Consider the following 23,522-nt stretch of genomic DNA (forward strand, 5'->3'; position numbering starts at 1 on the left):
CATAAGTTAAGTTTTCATAAATTATCTCAGATTAGACTTTTAAAAGCCTCTGTTATTTGCTAAGCCAAGAGTAGGAAGTGACACCCAGGGGACTCTCTCCACATGTTTTATTGTAATTAGTCTTTATTCTCAATGGCAATGGAAATCTCATTATTTCTCATATTTCTTTTTATGAGAATGGAGGATTTTTCTTCCATTTCTATTTTGAGTTGGAGGCAAAAATTAAAATATCAGAAACTTAGTGAAAATACAAAGTTAGTGTGGTTTGATATGTGTTTTATTTTCAGATTGAAAATATCAGAAGGAAGCATAATTATCTGCCGTTCATCATGGAATTGTTAAAGACTTTAGCAGAACACCAGCAGTTAATACCACTAGTAGAAAAGGTAAGTATTTTACTGGTGAGTACTTAAATTAGATTTAGATTCTCCAAAAAATGTTATTTGGCTTGAGAAGAGATAAAATTTGTTGAAGCTTTTTATTTTTATTTTTTTGCTCTTACTTACTGTCTTTCATCTAGAGGAACATTAGTTCAATCTAATATTGCAAAATAAAAATAAGGAATTGCATTACTGCTTTAGCTTTCCAGACTCCTTAGTGTCAGGAATTCAGGTTGTGCTATATTAGAGTGAAATTTAAAACATTTTTCTTTCTTTAGCTGAAAACAAATTATTAATTTTAATTATTGAAATAATAGATTTTTCTTATTTAATTTAGCAAAAATTTGAATTATCATCGAATTTACTACTAGAATGAAGGGGGAAAAAAACATAACCTAGCCTAAGAAATAGGTTTTCTTATTCCTAAGTTATTACTCTTTCCACTGAGGGAAAACTAGCATAGGTTAGTGAAAAATTTGGACCATTAACTTAAAGACTAGAATACATGGTAGGTTTTTTTTTCTTATTAATTTTTAAGTTCATGAAGCAAAGATACATTTCAACCCAGCCGTTTGATATCATCATAAATTCTAAATAATACAAGATGTGACTTAAGGTTTTTTATATATACCTTATTATCTAGATCCTGAACATGTGCTTCAACTTTTAGCATTAAATGTAAAAATTGTTGCAAGAAGACTGCTAAGTCTTCTCTTTTCCATATAGGTTTTTCTATTCATGTATCTCAGGGTGTTAAATCATAAAAGTCCAAGATGGGAAACTGATTTTTAAAGTTTTAGATTAACAATTAGGGTCCTGTGATCCTCAAAATTGCCTGGTTAACAGAGTACCTCGATATTATATTCTTTGTATGAAACACTATGAAATATTTCTCTGTTGAAAATATTAAACAAAATGAAATATAGACTGTTATGCTCAATTGTATGATGTATCAGGTATTAAGTATAGATAAATATTATTAGGGACCAGACAAATGTTATTAGAGAAATTTTAAATATATTTGTTTTGCTTTAAAATTGGCCTGTGAGTAAACTTTTTTGGGCAAGTTAAGAAAAGGACCATTCTTATTTGATTTTAATGACAGTATATTTCCATAATTTTTAAAAAAAGCATAGTTAGAGTACAATAGCTTTTCAGCTTTTACATTAGCACCATAATTCCTTAGTTCACATTATTTTGGACACAGGGTGGCAGTATATGAATGCCTAGTGTTAGTGGAATACCAACTCAGTCTCTTCTTGTGTTTGCATTTGTTTTATTGAATATAATACAAAGACATTATTATATGTCTGTTTTGTTGAATATAATACAAAGACATTATATGTCTGTTTTATTGAAAGCGTAGTTAACTGACTTGCTTGTTCTTTGACTAATAATATTGTACAAGCAATATTGAGGTACATTTCTTTCTGTATAGATACTATACAGAAAGATACTGTATATGCAGTATCTTTTATGTGCCTAGATTCTGAAGGGAATTCAGATTCATTATTTGATTAAAATTTTTGAAATGTTTTGATTATTTATCCAACATTTATCTAGCTGAAACTATATTTGAGGCAGTCTCTTAAAGTCAATGGATATATACATAATTAAGACACATTTTTCTCTCTTAAGCAACTTAGTTGGGGAAAGGAATACATGATTATAGTACTGTGCTGGATAGTATTATTCTGATAAGTGCTAGAATAAAGTCATGCTAAAGATTCTGCGGCATCACAGGGTAGCTCCTAAATAGCTTTATGCTACTTAAAATTTCACGTCCACAAATTCTGAATCTGTGGTGGGAATTAAATGCTTAATTTCTGCCAATAATCAGCTTCCTTAGCACAAATATATTTTTGTTCATCTTATTTTGAAAAAAGAAATCATATATCATATTGAAATATCACTTTCTGCTGGTAAATGCAAATGTTAAAAATTAAAACACAATAGATTAAGATTAGATTTTACAATTATATCCAATATAAAGACTTTAGTAGTGAAAATTACTTAATAAGTAATACTTCTAAGAAAAGAATTACATGTAGAATTCAGAAATGGATTATTATGTCAAAAATCCCCCCCTTCCCCCCAATGCCAAGTGAAAGTAGAAAAGATGTGGCTAGTCTAGGCAGTGTTGTTACGTGCTTAAAGCCATCCAGGATCAGATTTCTGAGTAATTGGAGGCAGGCCCTGACTGCCTGTGATGGTGTGGAAGTATTTGACCTGTGGAAATCTTTTCATTTTACAAAATAACAAAGAGTGAGGACTTTGATTCTCCCAAGAGCATGTGGCTTTAATGAATTAGGTTAAGATCTTGCCTTGTAAGTGTTCTTGTTCTGTGGAGCTTCTGTTCTTATCTGATCAGTTCATTGAGTGTACATTACATAAAGATTGCTCAGGAGGTAACCTAAAAATATAAAGTTATAAAACTTCTTGTGCCATAGACCAAATCTGTTCCTTAAAATATAAAATAAAATCAGCTATATTAAGATTTCATTTGTAAAACTTTTATTCAGACACATTTACAATTCTTTTAAAATTTTATCTCAACCTTTATATGTATTTCTGAATTACTGTCTATCCCAGGTTTTTAACAACCACCAATAACCTACCATAATTTAAAATCACAGATTTTGTTGCTATGGGGGATTCAAAGCACAGTACTGAATTTTGTCCAGATTTTACTAAGACATTATAATTCAGTTGGTAACAAATAACTAATCTGCAGAACTTACTTTTTATATCTCTTAATAGGAATAAGGTAGAAGAATAAAGTTATCCGCAATAATATGTACATTAATACCTATGATTACAGAATTTTCTGACTTGAGTCAGCAATTTTTAGTATCTCACTAGCACACTAAATAGAAGGAAAGAATTTCTTAACAGTGAACATTTTTTCCATGCTATTTTGAAATACAGTATTTTTTATTTTTCGACAAAGGCAAAACAGAATACAGGCTTTCAGTTTAAATCTTAGATATGTTACTTAGCTGTTATGTTATTAGCTGTTGCTTTTAGGCCAGTTATTTACTTTATTATAGAATCTATTTCCTCATCTATAAATTGGGAATCACACTTCACATTCTTAAGGGTTAAATGAGATAATATTGGCCAAGTTCATAATATGTGCTCAATAAGGTGGTAATTATTTTTAACTTATTTTATTTAACTTACCCTTAGTTTTATCTGAATTATATAGTTTAATACATGTATGATACTCTGCATTATATGTCTTTGCTTTTTAAATTATGTTGTAAAATGTATGTCATTAACCAGTAGATTCATTCCTGTTAATCCTAGTAAACTTCCTGTATATTCAGAGATCATTAAGAAAAGAGGTACATACTTTTATTTCCAAATTACATCTAAAATTGAATAGTATTTTTATCATTTGGAAACAGAAGACTTCTTTGAGAAATTGTACATATCAAATTACAAATTATGCTTGTTATCTAAAAATGTTTATGCAGGCAATTTTTAAATTTTTATATGGTATGTATAACATATTTCCTCTTAATATATTCTAAGGCATTGCACTTAATTTTATCATACAGTTGTATGATAATTCTATTATCATTATAATGCATTATAAAAAAAAGATTATAGTTCTCATTAAAGAAGTTTTTTTCTTAATTGTATAATAGCAAAAGTCTAATTTATTTGTTCCTTTCTGATTCAAGTGCCATAGTGGAAAGAACATTATATTCTAGTCTTCTAAAATCTTGCTTCTCAAAGTGTCACCTGAGGACCAGCAGACTTGGCATCACCTGAGAGTTTGCTAGAAATTTAGATCCTCAGGCATTTTACCAATTCAGCCTGCATTTTAACACAGTCCCCAGGTCATTGGTCTCTACATTAGAAGCACTGCTATAGAATATGTGTCTTTTGACCTCTATTGACGTTTTGTTATATATTAGCTGTGTGACTTGGTCAAGTTTGATAACACCTGTAAGCTCTGGCTTCCTCATCTGCTAAAAAGTGAAATAGAATTACTGTGTTCAAGCTCTATACTTGTTACGAGGTTCAAGTGAAACAACTTGTGAAAACATTTTTTTGGTCTTACATGACCGAAAAAAGCCTCACTTATATGTGAGGTTTATCAACACTATGGGTATATAATCCTTAGTTATGTTAAACTCATTTAAACTATTATGTTAAATTCATTTATTCAAATATGCAGAAACTAATATAGAATTTTTCATATACTCAGTTTGTATGAGAAATGGGCACATATGTAAATATATTGTTTTGAAATAGTCATGAATGAGTATGACTTTATAGGATGAGTAATTTTGTATTTTTAAATTGTTACCATTATAATAATACATTTCAACTTCAGGTAAGAAAGAACTGCAAACCAAATATGATCCTTTTTTATTGAGGGCAAAGCATAACTATATCATTGTCCAGGAGTAGTTTGTTGTGAGTCTTATAAAAGATAATTCTCTAGAAATCTTGCAAACAGCGCATCTCAAGCTTTTTAGCTTAAGAATGCCCTCTTAGACACATTTCATTTTAATATGAACTGGAACAGACTTTTAAGATTTTATAGTATACTGTCTTTAATTTCTAGGCAAAAGAAAAACAGAATGCAAAGAAAGCACAGGAAACCAAATGAAGAAGAAGATGCTTTGGGATGTGTACACATTTCTGCTTCTGCACTTACTTTCAAGGAAACCATTAAGTATAAAGAACTTTGAGCAACATCCTAATCGACTCAGCGCACGTTTGGCAATAGTCCCAGTCTGTCTCGTCTTCAATGCATGGATTCATAACCTCTCCCTGCCTGCATCATGTGCATGTGGTGCATATTAAATAAAAGTGGTGTTCAGAGCGCTTGCCCAAATCCTATTATATGACATTGGATCTGAGAACTCCTGTTGGTTCTCTGGATAGATAACTACCATAATGAACCGTAATGAACTACCATAATGAAAATGGACAGATGATATTCTCTACCTGTAATTGTTATAATTAATCTTCCAATCTTCCAGCTTGGTTAAATGCTTAAAATTTATAAATGTCAGATCTTGATTAAATGGAGTCTCTTGTTTCTTCTCATCATTAATGAAAAAATCAGTATTTCTGTCTTTGATATCTGAATATTTTGAAGATATAAAAACTGAATTTTATCTTCTATACCAATTATTTGTAAAAGCTTGATTTTAAAGGAGATCGTTTGAAAAGAACAGAAGTATAGTTTCTGGGCTTCCCTGGTGGCCCAGTGGTTAAGAATCTGCCTGCCAATGCAGGGGACATGGGTTCGAGGCCTGGTCTGGGAAGATCCCACATGCCACGGAGCAACTAAGCCCATGTGCCACAGCTGCTGAGCCTGCACTCTAGAGCCTCCGAGCCACAACTACTGAAGCCCACGTGCCTAGAGCCTGTGCTCCGCAACAAGAGAAGCCACCGCAATGAGAAGCCCACACACCACAACGAAGAGTAGCCCCCGCTCGACGCAACTAGAGAAAGCCCACGCACAGCAACAAAGACCCAACGCAGCCAAAAATAAATAAATAAATGTTTTTTTTTTAAAAAAAGCATAGTTTCTAGTGATTTCCATTGCTACCAGTAGAAAAAGTAAAAAAATCCCAATTTTATTTTAGCAAACTTTTTTCAGTGTTTGGGGTTATTTTTGTATTGTAGAATTATTTCAGGAAGGTGTATTATGCATCAAAGCAAAATTTTAGGTTAAGAACAGATTGTAAATCTTAAAGATTTTTGGTGCTACTTTCAGTTTGGCAACATTTTGTATCTTTATAAAGAAATGGGGAGTTTAGCAATTCAGGCTATCTGCTTTTTTTAAAAAAGGATGATGGTGGTGGTGGAGGATCCTTCTTTGCCAATTTGAACAAAATTAGTACAGCCAAGTAGTTTCCAAGAGCCATTTGTCGTTTGCCCGCAATGGAATTGGGAGTTGCTTTGTTTTTTATTTTATAAAATAATATTGTATTCTTGCTCTTAATCTTCTTTTCCAAGTTAAACTTTAAAGGAAATTTTAGGGCTTCCCTGGTGGCGCAGTGGTTGAGAATGTGCCCGCCAATGCAGGGGACACGGGTTCGAGCCCTGGTCTGGGAAGATCCCACATGCCGCGGAGCAACTGGGCCCGTGAGCCACAATTACTGAGCCTGCGCGTCTGGAGCCTGTGCTCCGCAACAAGAGAGGCGGCGATAGTGAGAGGCCCGCGCACCAGGATGAAGAGTGGCCCCCACTTGCAGCAACTAGAGAAAGCCCTTGCACAGAAATGAAGACCCAACACAGCCATAAATAATAAATAAATAAATTTTAAAAAAAGAAAAGGAAATTTTATAAAACTTATATTTATAAAGGAAATCTACTTTTTTCTTTACTAGGTACCTTTCTGAAATTGATAAATGACTTTTTAATATTTTATTATGGAAAAGTTTAAACAGATAGAGAGACTGTGTACGCATCCTCTAGTTTCAAACACGTGAAATTTTTTTAAGGATTTTTTTTTTCCTGTAAAAAGCTTTATTGTTTCCATTTGGGCCAAGGGTTGGGAGAGGGCTCCAGCGTGTTAAAAAGGTGCCTACTTGCTGCCGAGAGCTGCTTCAGGCAGCAACCCTGACACTAGAGGGGCTCCTCAAAGGCCCCTGGACTTTGGAGGCTCCTCGTCGTGCTTGAGGATGAGCCTTTCGAAGAGATACTGGCCCAGCCCAGCCTGGGGGCCAACCAGCCTGCAGAGCTTAGTCAGGTGGTCGCCCATCTTCTGGATGAGTTTCACCTGCTCATCTAGGACGCGGCCCTCCCGGAAGTCACAGAGGCGGGGCTGTGCGCCGGCAGAACCCAGGGCACGCAGGTCCATGAGGGCCTGATTCAGGTTCTTCTCCATGAACACAGCGGCTTCAGCAGCGTCCTGGGTTTTATGCCACTCCTCTTGGGACGGCTTCTGCACGTCCTGGAAGAGGGCCAGGTGGCTGCAGTGGTTTTGCATTTTCAAGGGTCGCTCGGCGCCCTCACGCTGCTCCTCCGCCGATTCGCGGAAAAAGTGGCCCACGCGCTCCAGAGGCACAACGCTTCGTTGAAAATAGAAGCCCAGAGAGAGGTAGGTGTAGGAGGCCTGCAGGTGCATGTTGACCAGGCGGTGGAGGACAGCCTCCACCTGGGTGGAGTCATTCTGAGGAGTCCTGGAGCTCCCGGTTGATGGGTTAATAAGGAGTTAAGCTCAAAAAATGGTGTTGACCTGGCCTGGTGGCCGAGGATAGCTGAGTGGCTGATTCCAAAAGTTAAGACTGGAAAAAAGGTTGGAGGGTGGTCAGGGGCTGGAACGAGGGGCGTTCCTGGGTCTGTTCCGTCCAAACACGGTTGAAGCAAGAGACAGATCCTCGGGACCACCGAGCACACTGCCTAAGGATTGTTTTTAGGCTTACTACACTGTGGTATTTTTAACTAATGTGGGGAAGACCTGGTGGGAAGTTAAGTAGTAAAATTAATGAAATATTTTTCATACATAATTTCAGTTGAAGGTCATGAAGAATTTGTAGTTTTTCATCTGTGGGTAAATCTATTTCACTTTGGAAACGATAGTGATTATGGAGTGTTTTCAAAGCCATGATACAGTTTAACAATGATTTCATAAGGATTATTTTAAGCTCATCTTGAGCCCATACATTTATTTCAACTTAATTTATATACCCTCTTTTGTAGAGTCTTAAATTTTGTAAAGCAATACAAGGAGTATTGTAGTAGGTAGTATGCAGTAATCAAGGACGGTGTGATACTGGCGTAAGGATCAACAAATAACTCAGTGGGATAGAAGAGAGAGCCTAGAAACAAATCTACATTTATATGGTCACTTGATTTTTGACAGAGGTAGCAAAGCAATCCAACAGAGAAGGGAAATCTTTTCAACAAATGGAGCCGGAACAGCTAAATATCTCCATGGAAAAAAATGAACCATGATCCCCTACTTCACTAAAATGAATTTGAGATGGATCACAGACCTAAATGTTACAGCTAAAATACAAAGGTTTTTAGAGGAAACAGAGGTGAATATCTTAGGTGACAGAAAACAACCATAAAAGATCTAAAATTAGTGTTCATGAAAATTAAAAACTTGTCATTGGAAGATGCTTTTAATAAAAGTAGCTAGTATCAAGTGACATTTAAAAATTAGCTTTATTCTGGAAAAGGCAAGGCAAGGGGTTTTCCCCTAGAGCCTCTAGAAAGGAACACAGCCCTGCTGACGTCTTAGTTTTGGCTCAGTGAGACTCATTTTGGACTCTGACCTCCAAAACTGTAAGAGAATAAATTTATGTTGTTTTAGGCCAAAAAGTAAATAAATAAATATTAGCTTTACAAAATCACTGAGTTAATAGATACAAGGATATTTTCTTATTAATCTAATTCTAATAAAATTCCTTGATAGGCGTTTCCATAGCTTAAGAATGGTTTATTTTATCTGCTTCCTTGATTGCAAATGCATTGTGACCCTTCATGATAATTTCTGCCAGTGAATAAAGAAGTATGACTTATCCTTTTCTGCGTCCTAAGTCATGAAGCTAGTGGGTAGAGAAAATGGAGGAATAAAGAGCAATTCAGAAATACATAAATGTTAGTTATGTGGGAAAAAAAATTTTTTTAAAGAAATGTTTAAAAGGAAGTCTGATTTGCTCATTTCACTTTTGCCCTTTCTTTTCTGAAATCTCATGTAATGATTGGGTAGGTGAAGGCACTTGCATTCTGTTTTATGCCTTTTAAAATAGCGAATTCTAAGGGATATACTTCTGCTGTTTTAAACAAAGAAAGCTCACCAACAGCTGCGGTACTGGCTAGTCTCAATTTCATATGTTTAGTTCCCAAGATAGCTGCCCTTTTTCTAGCAGAGAGCAGTCAGCTTGACGGTGTCACTAGAATAGACAGATACTTGTTCTGAGATCGTGAACCATGGGGACTTGCTCCTCTGCTTACACTATGATACATACTCCTGTGTGTGGTACAGTGTTACACGCAGATTAATACCTTTAGTTACTAATCCTAGTTGCCTAAAACATTTCAGGATACATTCAGAAGTTGCTCTTCTCCTGCAAGAGGATTCTGTTTTTGTTTCAGAAAAAAACATGGCTTTTAAGGTTTTCCCTTAAAAGAAAAAAAAAGAAAACTTAAAGATAAGCAAAATAAAATTGAAATTACCCATAGTTCTACCACCAGAGATGACTACATTAACATGTTAGTGTACTTAGTGATCCTTTTTCCCCACATGTTTTTGTATGTTAGTCTCACATGCCCTCTCCACATTCTGAAATAGATTTGTGTAGTATACATTATTTTTAAAGTTGATGACACACAATTTATATTTTTTGTATCATTGACGACTTACTGGCAGGAAACAAACCACTCTAGCTATTTTAAGAGGAATGGGAATTAATATTAGGAATTTTGAAACTACTTAGTTCCTTACAAAATCATTGGAAGGTATGGAGAAATGGGCTCAAGTTTGGGTCCCCAGAAAAGACTCCAGCAAAACATACGCAACTGCTACTACTGCAGCGGCCAAGGGGTTCGCCAGTGGGGTTTCTTGACGTTAGAACAGGCTGCAGACGTTGTGTTCTGGGAGTGTGGACCTGCCACACTGTCTGCAGGCACCCAGTGACCAGACACGGGAAAGCAGAAAACTGCCACCTCTCCCTGGCTGCACATGCCATGGAGATGGCTTCTGCCTTACTTGTCACTTCCAAGTCTTACGTTAGGTTTTCTGCAAAGGAAGTCTGGGAAATTGTTTTTTTTCTTTTTTAACATCTTTATTAGAGTATAATTGCTTTACATTGGTGTGTTAGTTTCTGCTTTATAACAAAGTGAATCAGTTATACATATACATATATCCCCATATCTCTTCCCTCTTGCGTCTCCCTCCCTCCCACCCTCCCTATCCCAGCCCTCTAGGTGGTCACAAAGCACAGAGCTGATCTCCCTGTGCTATGCGGCTGCTTCCCACTAGCGATCTATTTTACGTTTGGTAGTGTATGGAAATTGGTTTTTAACTCTTCAGTCTGCAGAGTAGGAAGGCACTCCAAGGATGGAGGACGAGGTCGATGTGGGTGCTGTGTGCAAACCCACTTCACACACTACTACGTTCTTCCACCGCAAAACAATTTCTCCTTTTCACATAAGTAATACGTGTTTATTTTAGAGAAATGAGAAAATACAGAGAAGAAAAAATATATAAAAATCAAATCTAATCCCGTTACCGAGAGATAATCAGTGTTGGTAGTCTGATGTAGATCTCTCCAGAGAATGTGTTTACACTCACACATGTAATAGATATTTTCTTTTTCTGAAAATGGGATTATGTTGCATGCTATTTCGCCCTAAACTTCTTTTCATATTAATAATTATGCTTATATCACATCTTTTTTTAATGGCTGCTTAGAATTCCGTTATATAAATATGCTTTAATGTATTTAACAAGCCCCCTATCGGGGCTTGTAAGGAATAAAGCGTAGAAACGGGCAAACTGGATAGTTCAGTTTTTAGGGGGGAATTTTATTTTATAAGGTAAAGTGAATTCCTAGATCAGGCAAGCATACATGTTCTTTAATTTGTTATTTTCCTTAGCACATAGTTACTGGCACTAAATCCAGTGACTGACCCAACTAAAGAGTCACCACTTTAAGCATACCTAGTCCTTTTGTTTTTGACTTGATATGTTAACATCTTGACATACCTTTCAAGATATGGTAATATCTTTGGTTAATTTATTCTTTGGTAATTTATTCAACATACCTGAGTTGTTCTAGATGCTGGAGGTATAGTGGTGAATGAGATAAAGCCCCACCCTCATGGTGAGACAAGTAATAGACAAGCCTGTCTAATGTAATTTTTCAAGTAGCAGTGAGAACTGTAAAAAGAAACTGGGACAGAAGGATGGAGGGAGCTGAGGTTTGATAGGATGGCCATGGAAAGTCCCTTTAAGGAGATGATATTTAAGCAGAGACCTGAATGAAGAGAATTTTCTTTCTGAAGTACTGACTCAGCAATATGAAAGTGAATCACATACTGGCAGAACCAACATGTAATAATTCAGAATATTAACTTGCAGTAATGTTTGATGACAGTTGACTTGGGGTGTCAATATGAAAATAGGTTGAATAAAAGTTACATTTAGAAAATGTAGGTCCTAGAAAAGGCTAGGACCACTGGCCTATCCTTTTTAGGCTATCCAGATATTTTACATGATAAACTTCTCTAACCCTTTCTTGTAGCAATAATAATATAGTATTGACTAAACCATAATTCCAGTGGTAAAAGCCTCATGCAAGTGTATTTTTAAAAACAATTTGATATACATATGATTAAAGATGTAAACATTAAAACTAAAACAAATGAAATTACTACAAAAAAATGGGAGAATATTTTATTATTTGGGGGAAGGGAAAAGCCTCTAAGCAAGAAATAAAACATTAAAAAAAAATAGAAAAAGAGAATCCAGAGTGAAATGCTTGATTCTATAAAAATTTCTGTACAATAACATACCTTATTAAAGAGAGCAAGCCAACAAAATCTTAACCATAAAAAATGTAATATGTATATTGGAAGTATAATATCTAATACACAGAGAGCTCTTATAAAAAAAAAAAAGGAAAAAGGAAAAGTTTACCCAGGAGAAAAATTGGCAAGTGATAAGAACAAGCAATTCACAGAAGAAATTGAAATGGCTAGTGACATTATAAAAGATAGTAAATCTCACTAGTGATTAAGAAAATGAAAGTTAAAATAATAAAGGGATGACCTTTTCCTGTTAGATTATGAAGAAGTTAAAGTGATTGCAAATGGCCGTTTTACAACGTGCACGGAAGTAGGGCAGGCTCCTGGAACAGTGGTAGAAGCCTTTTTGAAAAGCAATTTGGCAATTGTCAAAATTCAATGGTCTGTATCCTTCACAACGATTTCACTCCAAAAACCACATTACAGATGTATTCAGACACCTATACAGAGACATGTATAAGAAAGTTCTTTGTAGCATTATTTGTCATAGCAAGTAATTGGAGACATCCTAGAAGCACAGCAATAGGGAACGGGTAAATGAGTTATAGTATGTTGGAATACTGTGCAATCACTGAAAAGAAGGAGGTGAATTTCTACGTATTAACATGGAAAGATGTTTGATATATCTTTGAGGAAAAAGTAAGTTGCATTATAGTGGTGTAGATTTTCTGAAAAAAAAATCTTACATGGATATATAAGAATAAAAAATATTTTAAAGTATCACACCAAACTCTTAATAGTTACTAGTGTAGGAGCTTAGAACTTTAAGGGTGAAGTGGGGAATTTTCCATTTTAAATGTATAGGTTTCTGAGATAATTGAATTTTTCCGATGAGAATATATTAATTTTATATTCTAAATAATATGTAAATAAACTGTATCAGTAAATTAGCTAATTATTCTCATAACAAAAGTATTGGCAGGATTTTTTTTTCAATAAGATGCTCCCTAAGTGCAGTTAAGCATGAACAAAACATAAACAAATGCAGTTTCTATACATATATACACACATATACATATATAAAACACATATATTTGAAATAAATGTATTTATTGTGCAATCTAAGGCATGCCTAGAATGCCTTCTGAGCAATAATAATACAGCTGATTATGGAGTACTCCCCACTGGTGGCCATTCCCCTAGCATTTTAACTATATTATTCTATTTTAATTTCTTCCTCCTAACTATTATTTTTTTTCCTTTGAATCAAACCATCTACAGTCTGGCTACTCCAAGTGTGGCCCACAGACCAGCAGCACCAGCATCAGCTGGGAACTTGTAAGAAATGCAGACTCTCCTTGCCTCAGACCAATGGAATCAGAATCTGCATTTTAACAAGGTGCCCAGTTGATTCCTATGCACACTAAAATTTAACAAGCACAGCCTCACCTGTTATTTTTATATTTACAGAAATAAGTATTGTTTTCCTAATCAGCGGGCATTGGGCTTTATTTGCTGCACTTGAGAAATTGGTTTTAGGATTTTTACAGTTTCTGTAGCAAAATGCAAAAGTGCAGTCGATTAGAAAATTTATTAGGAATAAAATGCAAAACCGTTCACAATGTGCCAGGCACTGTCCTAAGTATTTTTACGTAGTAACTCTAATCCCCACATGATAGGAAGTAAATCCTATTATCTCCATTATTCAGATGAGGACACTAAATCGCTAAGATAGTTACTTGGTCAAGTTCACACAGCTAGTAAGGAGTAGACCTAGGATTCAAACTTGAGCTGAGGCTCCTGAATTCATATTCCTTTCCTTTCCTTCTTTCCTTCTCTCTCCCACTCCTTCTCCCCTTCCTCCCTCTCTCTCTTCCTTTTTACCTCTCTTCATTTCTCCCTTCCCTCTCTTTCCCCTTCTGCCTCCCTTCCTCCTTTCCTCCCACCCACTCTTCCTCCCAACCACCCTTCCTTCTCCTCTCCCTCCTTCCCTCTTCCTTCCTCCCTGTCCCCCATTCTTAGAGGTGAAAGTTGCATTATCACAAAATCATACAGTGGAAGCACGCACATGAGAAAACTCTCTCTGGATTGATGAGCAGCTTTGCAGGAGACACTGTTGACCTTGGCTGAGTTATTAAGAAATGCACACAGCAAGTGGTAAACATGAGCTCTGGGCCTGGTAATTATAATGATTCTGATTAGAGACTAACCACCTATCCAGGCTGGGCCCCCTGGGCTGTGTCTCCTAGTGAGGTTACCAAAGTTCAAGATCTGCCCTTTAAGCTTATGATTTGAGGCGTTGCGAGTATACTCACTGAAGGTGATAAGGACATTGGATATTTGAGACAATTTAATAAAACTTGCAGGAGACTAATGTGCGCCTAAAAGACAGTTTATTAATTTACTTTATAATTATAACTGCCAAGTGGGCCAAATATTCCTAATGGCCTATCAGTACATTTTCTCCCTGGTAGATAAACTTACCAGGGAAACCGAATTAAGGCCAGAAGGTTGGTTGACTATAGAAGTGATCAGAAAGGAAATTATTTGTTTTTTTAGAGATACTGGCTGTCATAACCTGGGACATGTTTTGTCATACTTGACATCAACCAAATCTGCCTGGTTTACTACACACCTCCTTGGTCAAAATGTTACTGTATCCTTTTCCTATACATTGCTAGGGACACAATGACAAAATTGTAAACTCCATAATTATCACTGGTTGATATTTTCCTACTTCCCTTTTCATATCACGTGTTTTCAAATATGTTGTAATTTAAGTTTATTTCATTTCAATTTTATTCTAATCTGGCTTCTTAATGACATCTAGAGGGGCTCCTTAATTTAATTTTTTAAACTGTCTCCAAATAAAGGGACTGTTTCCTAAAACCTATGTAACACCTATGTACAAGGAATCAGTGTTTCTATTCTAATATTGCCAACATGACCTTTCATTTTGTGTGTCTGTGTCTGTTCGCCCCTTTTTTGTCTTTTTTATTGAAGTAGAACGTACATATAATGAAGTAATTAAAGTATACAAATCTTAAGTGTACAGCTCAATGAGTTGTTTTTTTTTAATACTTAGTTTTTGGCTGTGTCGGGTCTTAGTTGCGGCATGCGGGATCTTTCGTTGCAGCATGCAGACTTCTCTCTAGTTGTAACGTGTGGGCTCAGTAGTTGCGGCACTCGGGCTTAGTTGCCCCGCGGTACGTGGGATCTTAGTTCCCCTGGCCTGCATTGCAAGATGGATTCTTAACCCTTGGACCACCAGGGAAGTCCCCAACATGACCTTTCTTAATATCACATTCGTGAAATAGTCTATACCTAATTTACACATTTGGAATGCTCTGCACACTTATTATGAGGTGGAAAGTTTTTCTCTCAGAGCACACAGGACTGTTATTGGAGAAGTTGTTTTGTTAATACCGTGAACATCTTGGGTGATGCAGCTACTTTTTCAAATTTTAGGGCAAAATTTACTTGAATTAGTATTTGCAGTCAAAAACACTGGTGTGTCCATTTAGTAACCTCTTCATATCTTCTGTGAGTCACTTGTTCACTCTAGCCTCTACGACCATTCTAAGAACTGTGCATACTTGCTACCTTTCTTAAAGCTGGTAAACACAACTTCACAGTTAAAACACTGACCTTTCTGCATACAATTTTATTCTCAGATTCTAACCCCCTGGTGCAAGATGTTACAGGCTACTGGATTTGGACTTGGACTTGGGACACCTAGGATTCTAGTCCTGCTATACTACTAACTATTGTGTGATCTTGACCTGTATTCTGTTGTCTGCTGAAATGTACTTTGTCCTTTGTTATAAATTTTAAGTAGCACTTATGGGGCAAACAGATGGCTTTCATATCTGTTTATACAACTAACCCTTAAAACAAATATTGCTCTATTAAAGCTTCATTATATTAGACACACACACTTCTGGCCCTCTCTTGCTCTCTCTCATGGTTGAGTCTAAACATAAGAAATCAAGCCTATGAATATAAGCTACATAAACCATGTATTCTGACACAGCATCTCCAATTTGACATCTAGTCGTTTGTATACACCATCTTTATAGCTTCTTTCCAAATGTATTCACCGAAAGGAAAATCAACTGCTTTCTGGATATGTCTTTAAATAAATGCAGACAATTCTGGGGCCTTGGATAGAAATACCATTTAAAAAATGTTGAAGTCTGTATTTCAGCATCAGTAAATGTCAGGACAGAAGCCCTATTTTAACTATCACGTGATGGTATTATAATAGAAGAATCAAGACTGGAAACAGGTTTTACCATCTGCTTGTCCATTCATTGGCTCATTCAATCTGAGGTTCACTGCTTTATTGGGAAAACATGGATGAAGAGACATGGTCTTGCTCTGTAGGCTTGGGCTGGGTTTTAATATTGTGAGATTATAATAGTCACTGGTGATAACTTCCCCAAAGAGCAGGGACAACATTATGATAAGTAACTATTACCCGTCCATTAGACAAAACAGTCTAAAATAAGTCTAGTTACTGCCTCACATGCCGTAATAATATTTATGTATTTTGAACAAATGTTTATGAGAATCAACTCCCACTTGAGATACCAACTTACTATTATATATTGTGGTCACGGTGTAAACATTCCTGTCAACATTTTTCTTTTTTCAGATTCGGTAACAACTTATTTTGGGGTGAGGGGGAGGAAACAAGGGGAGAAGAGAGAACAGAAGTGTTAGCTGCTTTTCAGTCTAAGTTCAAGATAAATGATAAGTAACGATGGTGACTTGTAAGTTCTATCAGCATTTGGGGGCTGGAGAGGTGCATCTCAGGAACTAGGGAATTAGGGAAATAAGACTGCATTCTGAAAGTTAAATTGTAAAGTCAACACATAACAGAATATAAAAGTAGACAGTCCCTAGAATGAGGCAGACTGCTTCCATGCCATTTGGATGTGACTGTAACCGAAAGGTCACAAACTTATGCCTGCAGATCCAGGCAGGGCATATAAAGGAGTGAAGCTGACCAGGTTTAACATACTGAACACGAAGTGATAGTCTTCACTTTCACAAAAATATGTGCTTTCCTTTACTTTTCTTTGACATATAGGCCCCTCTTTGTCCAGTTTCCTTTTTTCTCTCATCGGCAAGATAGAACAACACATTTTATTTTTCTCTCAAGTTTACTCTGAGAGGGAGAAAAAAAGAACACATACAGATTAATGGCAAGTGACACGTGGCCAGACTGGCAGAGTTCTCAGTGAACAGGAGAATACACACCTTATCTAACAGGAGCAGCTATTCCTCAGCTGTAGCTGATTGTTTCCAGGTAAACATAGGGGCCATTATTGCCAGATATTCCTGTTTTTTGAAAGAAGTCCCCAAACCAGGATTTATTGAAATTTCTCAATTTGTAAATGTCGGCTTCACTTTCTTTAAAACACCACAGGCCAAACAAAAACCAACTGTGGGCTGAATTTGACCCAAAGTCTCCACTTTACAACCTCTGCTATAACATAATTGAATATATTAATATTTTATGAACATAGCTAAAGCCAGAAGGAGTTAGTAAAAAAGGGATGGCCAACTGTAGACCTGCAAATGTAATAGAGTCATAGTATCTATTGAAGTGCGTCCAGAGGAAGAGTCTTACCCATTAAATGCCTGGGTATTTCTGATCTCAATGCTCAGATATTTCCAATGTTAAACCCACCTTGCATTTCTTGGATAAACCTAATTTGATGCTGCTATAGTATGTGGGTTTATGTACGACTAGATTCTGTTTGCAAATATTTTGTCTGGGATTTTTGCCTCTATGTCTGAGTAATATTGGACTTCATTTTACCTTTCTCATACTACTTTGCTTGGATTTGGATGATAAGGTTTTGCTGCCACATAATAAGTATGATTATTCCAATTTCTGAAGTCTTAGTGGATCTGTTTTTCATTTTGTGGTTTCTGTTAGTTCTTGCTCAAGTTGTGTGTGTGCATATGTGTGTGTGTGTGTGTGTGTTTGCATGCACACACATGTGTGTTCCTTAGCTCATTGTTTTTGAAAAGTTAGTTCTGGACTATGAGACTGTGCAAGGACTGATTTTAAGTATGTGTAATCCTTTGGAGTCCAAATGTTTTTTGTGGGAAGCATTTCCAAATGAATTCTTATTTTCTGGAAGACGGGGCTTTGATTTCTATTCCTGTTGACCTGGGAGGCTGTAAAAATGAAAGTTAACATTTTCAGAGTCTGACAGATGTCTAAAGAGCAAAAGCATCTTTCAGGGGCTCTTTTCTCTCTTGAGTTGTTCTTTTCTCTTTTCTTCGGTGTAGTAATTCCTTACTACCTTGTTGGTACTTTGATCATTTCATCTGTTGTTTTTTGTTTAAAGTTGTTGTAAGCAGGAGATTTAGTCACTACCAGGACGGCATTACTAGACAATGGAGTTCCTTCTCTGTTCATTTCTACATGTAAAAACTGTCAAGAGTTACTTGTAGAGTTCTTATTTATTTATTTATTTATTTATTTATTTATTTATGTATTTATTTATGGTGTGTTGGGTCTTCGTTTCTGTGCGAGAGCTTTCTCTAGTTGCGGCAAGCGGGGGCCACTCTTCATCGTGGTGTGTGGGCCTCTCACTATTGCGGCCTCTCTTTGTTGCAGAGCACAGGCTCCAGACGCGCAGGCTCAGTAGTTGTGGCGCACGGGCCCAGTTGCTCTGCGGCATGTGGGATCTTCCCAGACCAGGGCTCGAACCCATGTCCCCTGCATTGGCAGGTGGATTCTCAACCACTGCACCACCAGGGAAGCCCTAGAGTTCTTTTTTTAAAATTTAAATATAATTGACATACAACATTATATTAGTTTCAAGTGTACAACATAGTGATTCGACATTTACGTACATTCCGAGATGATCACCATGCTAAGACTAGTTATCTGTCACCCTTTAGTATTACTGACGATATTACCTGTTTTGTATATTGCATCCCTGTGACTTTATTATAATTGGAAGTTTGTGCCTCTTAATCCCCTTCACCTGTTTTGTCCACCCCTAATGCCCTCCCCTATCATGAGCAACAGTTTGTTCTCTGTCTCCATGAGTCTTTTTCTGTTTGGTTTTGTTTGTTTGTTTTGTTTTTTAGGTTCTGACTAGTAGTTCTTAATTATTAAAAGAAATTGAATAAATATATAAGAATATATGTAGTTCTTATCTTTCCCATGTTCTTTGATTACTAGTGGAGTATATGCTTGTGTATGTTTAATGACTGTTTGTATTTCTTAGCCAGTGAAATATGCACCTGTCATGTATTTAGTCCATTTTTTCTATTGATGTGTTAATATTTTTAAAGTTAATGTTATTAATTTGTGGGACTTCCCTGGCGGTCCAATCGTTGGGACTTAGTGCTTCCATTGCAGGGCGCACGGGTTCAACACCTGGTCAGGGAACTAAGATCCCGCATGCCGCAGGGCATGGCCCCCCACCAAAAAAAAAGTTAATGTTATTAATTTGTAATAGCTTTTTAGATATTAAGAAATGTTAGTTTCTAAAGAAAGCTGAAATCTTATTTCTAGAGCTTCGCCACCATCAGGCTATTCCATCAATAAAAAGGAGGAATATTGGTATGGATGGCTTAAGGCTAATGATATTTGTCTCATTATAGTGCTGGAGACAGTTGTCTTCTGGATCAAGTAGTTTAATAAATATTTATTGACCATACTAAGTGTGAGGTACTTAATGAGGTTCTGGCTATGTAATGGGAAAAACAACAGACATCACCTTTGTCTTCATGAAGTTTACTTTCTAGTGAGGTTGAGAAACATGAACCAGATAGCCACAAATATATGATTATGAACCAGTATAAGTGCTATGAAAGTAAAGGTTCCTGTGAGATTATAATAGATCATAGGAGACCTGACCTATGGTTGGGGGAGAGGGGGAGTTTGAGCTGAAATCTGAAGAAGAGGGAGTTAAGTAGACAAACCTGGGGGTTGTGTGCAGAGGGAAGTATCCCAGGCAGAAGGAAGTATGAAGGCTGTGAGATAGGACAGAGTTGAGAAAGGTTTAGAAATGTTGAAGTATGCCTGGAGCCACAGAGCAAATGCATGTGTTGAGTTTGGTGAGCTAGCAGTAGTAACTGTGCAGATTTTTGTGAGTTACACCAAGGAGTTTGGTCTTCAAACTAAGATGAATAGAAGCCATTAAAGGGATTTAAGCAGGAGAATGATGTGGTCATCATGTTGGGTTCTTCCCCAACTGGAGGTGACTCTGGTCCACTTACGTCTCCATCTGTTTCTCTTTGGTGACACCTCCCTGCCATGGTTGAGCTGTGACTAAGGTGTCTTCCGACTCATGGCTTTCAGCTTCCCTATTCTTCCCACAGTTATCACATTCTGCCCCCACAGAAGGGTGGGTGCTCTTCGGAAACAGGTTACCCTATTTCCTGTGGAGTCTGGGAGCACACTTCCTATCAGCCACAGGAGCCCGTAATGGTGTCCAGGAAAAATCCAGGTTCCTGCATGAGCCACTGGGCAAACGATGGATGCAGTGTTCTGGTTCCCTTCCTCTGCCTCCCCACCTGCTACTCACACATCCTCACTGCATCAGCGTCTACATCCAGTTCCCTCCCACACACATAATAAGCAGGTAGCAAGGCTTTCACTCTGTTAGGATGAGATGGGAAAAGAAGATTCTACGACTCTTAAGGAAAATAACATTGCTTCTCCTCGCATGCTCTTCTATTTTCTTTGTTAGACCCCTCCATTCTCACAGGGTCAGCGCAGAGATCTGTGTATAGATGACTCCCAATGTCTAGGTTCTCTCCCAGGTGCCTGTTCAACCACCTGCTGAACTTCTCCATCTAGACATTCTTCTGTAATCCTGAAGCCATCATGGCTGAAAATACACTCGCATCTTCCTTCCTGACTTACCTGTTCCCTTACTGGTAACTAGACACCCCAAATGAAATGTAGTAGTCATCTCTGAGTTCCCTTTACCTTCTCCTCCTACATGCTGTGGCGGTGTTGTGGAGCTAGCTCACCTCTGTAATGACTCATCAGCACCGCTTTGCATTTCCATGTTACCACCCTGACACTGGCAGGGCCATCTTTAAAGCTTTAAGATTCACTCCTTCCCTGGACCTCACTCAAATTAAAAGCTACGCCAAACCCTAACACATGAGGCTTAACTTGCATGTCAAAATTTTAAAAATAATTTACTAGAGTGGATGAATGCAAAATTAGGTAAGTATTCACTGAGGGTGAACTTTTTCTTTTCTTGCTACCTCGCCTTTACTGTTGCCCTAAGTTTATTGTTAGTGAAAAGAGTTCAGCATACCCAGACCAACACAAATATTTTGTTAGTGAAAAGAGGTCCGCCTTACCCAGACAAATACAAGTATTTTGCTTTTTGATTCTATTACTGCATATATTTCCCTTTGATTTGCTTCTTCTCTTCTTGAAATTCATCTTCCCCAGTCATAACTCTTTTCTCCTCAGGAAAATCGAAATGCTCTCTCTCACGTACCAAAGAAATAAACTATCCAGACTGTTCACATGGTTTGTGGCAGCTTAACAGTTTGGGCAGAGTCTACCTTTTAAACCGTTTCCCCCTCTACTTCGTGTGCCTCACATTCCAGTCAAGTTGGACCTACTAGTTCCCAAATGCACCCCTTTTTATTCTTCCTTTAAGCTTTGCTCACGCTGATTCCCCTCTGACTAGAATCCCTTCTCCCTCCGTATTTCTTAGAGAAATTCTAGTTATTTTTCAGAGTGCATGTCAAATATTTTCTTCTTCATCAATTCCTTCCCTTCAAGAACGAGCAAACAGACAGAATCAGAGAAGCTAACGCTCTCCTCAGATCCCATATAATACTTGAGGTCTCTCTGTTGGCAGTGGGTACATTGTACATTGTATCAGAGTTTATATATGACTTTTTTTTTCAAACACGTAGGCCAGATTCTCAACACATGTTATTGCTGTACTGATAGGCACACATAGTATTTTCTTAGCTGCATTGCTGTTTATATAAAGACAGTCCCTAGCGTTCCTCTGTATAGGCAGTCTTCCTAATTATTTCTGGTCAGTCATTTGGAACTCAGAATGCAGCTTCCTTTTGAAGGAATCTTCTAAATAGAAGTTATGCTCTCAAAAGCCTATTTGATCCTTAAAATGATAAAGACATACAAAACTAAACCACGGTGCATAATAATGTTTCAATAGGGAAATGAATTCAGATTTCCAATATGGGACTTTTCTCATCCCCCAGCCTTGATACAGGAGAAGTGGAGACACCCCCTGTTCCAATAAACTAGTGTTGATACTTCTGCCCTGGGGCAAAACTCCAGAGTGAAGGGGCAGAAAGGGTCCTAGGGTGGGAGGAACCCTGAGGTTATGGTATGAATGGTATTTGAAGGGAAGGAGGAGGTGAAGCCACATGTAGGGCCTCTTCTTTTTCCTTCCCTCTCCCTCTTGTTCTCATTCCATGAACCCTGTAGATTCATGACTATTTATAACTAACTGGAAGAGATCCCAGTGATCACCCACCAATGATCACTTCTCCCCCAATTTGAAAAGGGAACCCAAAGTGAACGAGTTCAGTAGCCTTGGGAGTGACTGGTACAGACATGGTAGCCCAGATCTTTTTTTTTTTTTTTAATTTTTATTTATTTATTTATTTATGGCTGCATTGGGTCTTCCTTTCCGTGCGAGGGCTTTCTCTTGTTGCGGCAAGTGGGGGCCACTCCTCATCGCGGTGCGCGGGCCTCTCACTATCGCGGCCTCTCTTGTTGCGGAGCACAGGCTCCAGACGCGCAGGCTCAGTAATTGTGGCTCACGGGCCCAGTTGCTCCGCGGCATGTGGGATCTTCCCAGACCAGGGCTCGAACCCGTGTCCCCTGCATTGGCAGGCAGATTCTCAACCACTGCGCCACCAGGGAAGCCCAGCCCAGATCTTTAATTCATCTTTGATGTCTACTCAGACTTTCCACTTTTGCTGGGACTAGATAGTATTCTATTTCTTTGGGCTCAAAAGGCCCTGCTCTCTGACTGTGGGCAAACGACGAAGTCTTACCAATACTAGAGAATCCATTAGGCAACCTAAGTCTTGCCAAAAAAGGCATCACAAAATGAGAAAAACATTGAGAAATAACGTTGTGTGGAAAATCAGAGCGTTGTGGGATTTCTTTACGTGTGTCTTATGATAGGGTATTGCTGGGGTGTGGGGAGGCACCGTAAACATTCCATTGTTCCAGGATCTAAAGATCTGGCCTGGTCCCTGTCAAGCCAGTGATCCACTGTGGGCTCCGGTATACACTGACGCAAGTGAGTCTACGCCTGCTTTCTTATCCTTCAGTCCAATCAGAGAGGTTCATGTTCCTCATTTTCTCTAAAGCCGGCCTTTTCCTTTGTATGTCTGTTTGTAATCGATATTTGATTAGATGTCTGCCTCTCTATCTTTTAAAATTATAAACAAGACATGTCTTCTTTCCACCCTTTATTTTTTATGGTGATTATTAACAAAGTGAGTACCCAGTTTACAAGATAACTCCGATGTTGCATTACTGGGCTGGTCTCTGTTGGCATACAGGTGCTAATGAATGACAACCACAGATGAGGATAAGACATTTTCCCGTCCAAGGTCTGCTCTCCCATCCAAGATTCTGTACGATGCAGGCCCCTCATACTACTTACAAACTGAGGTGGATAAGAACTG

General features: G+C 37.5%; 1 protein-coding gene and 1 pseudogene across 7 annotated transcripts in view; one reads left to right on the forward strand and one right to left on the reverse strand.

Moving 5' to 3' along the window:
- Positions 1–5,915, forward strand: part of UCHL5 (ubiquitin C-terminal hydrolase L5) — a 52,296-nt gene extending 46,381 nt beyond the window's left edge. For 5 of the 6 annotated variants that reach the window (XM_082395214.1, XM_082395211.1, XM_082395209.1 and 2 more), the window contains 2 exons: positions 288–386; positions 4,963–5,915. In XM_082395214.1, the coding sequence (XP_082251340.1) occupies positions 288–386; positions 4,963–5,007 (144 nt within the window). In that variant the 3' untranslated portion in view covers positions 5,008–5,915. Of the gene's footprint in view, positions 1–287; positions 387–3,689; positions 3,728–4,962 lie in introns of all 6 variants that reach the window. The other variant, XM_082395213.1, reaches the window with a different exon arrangement.
- A 766-nt stretch (positions 5,916–6,681) lies between these two features.
- LOC309630445 (ferritin light chain pseudogene) lies at positions 6,682–22,457 on the reverse strand (annotated as a pseudogene). The gene has a single exon. The product of its transcript is annotated as a ferritin light chain pseudogene (transcript).
- Between the last annotated feature and the right edge of the window lie 1,065 nt (positions 22,458–23,522).

Source organism: Balaenoptera borealis, assembly GCF_965194805.1.
Source record: "Balaenoptera borealis genome assembly, chromosome: 1".
Classification (NCBI taxonomy): domain Eukaryota; kingdom Metazoa; phylum Chordata; class Mammalia; order Artiodactyla; family Balaenopteridae; genus Balaenoptera; species Balaenoptera borealis.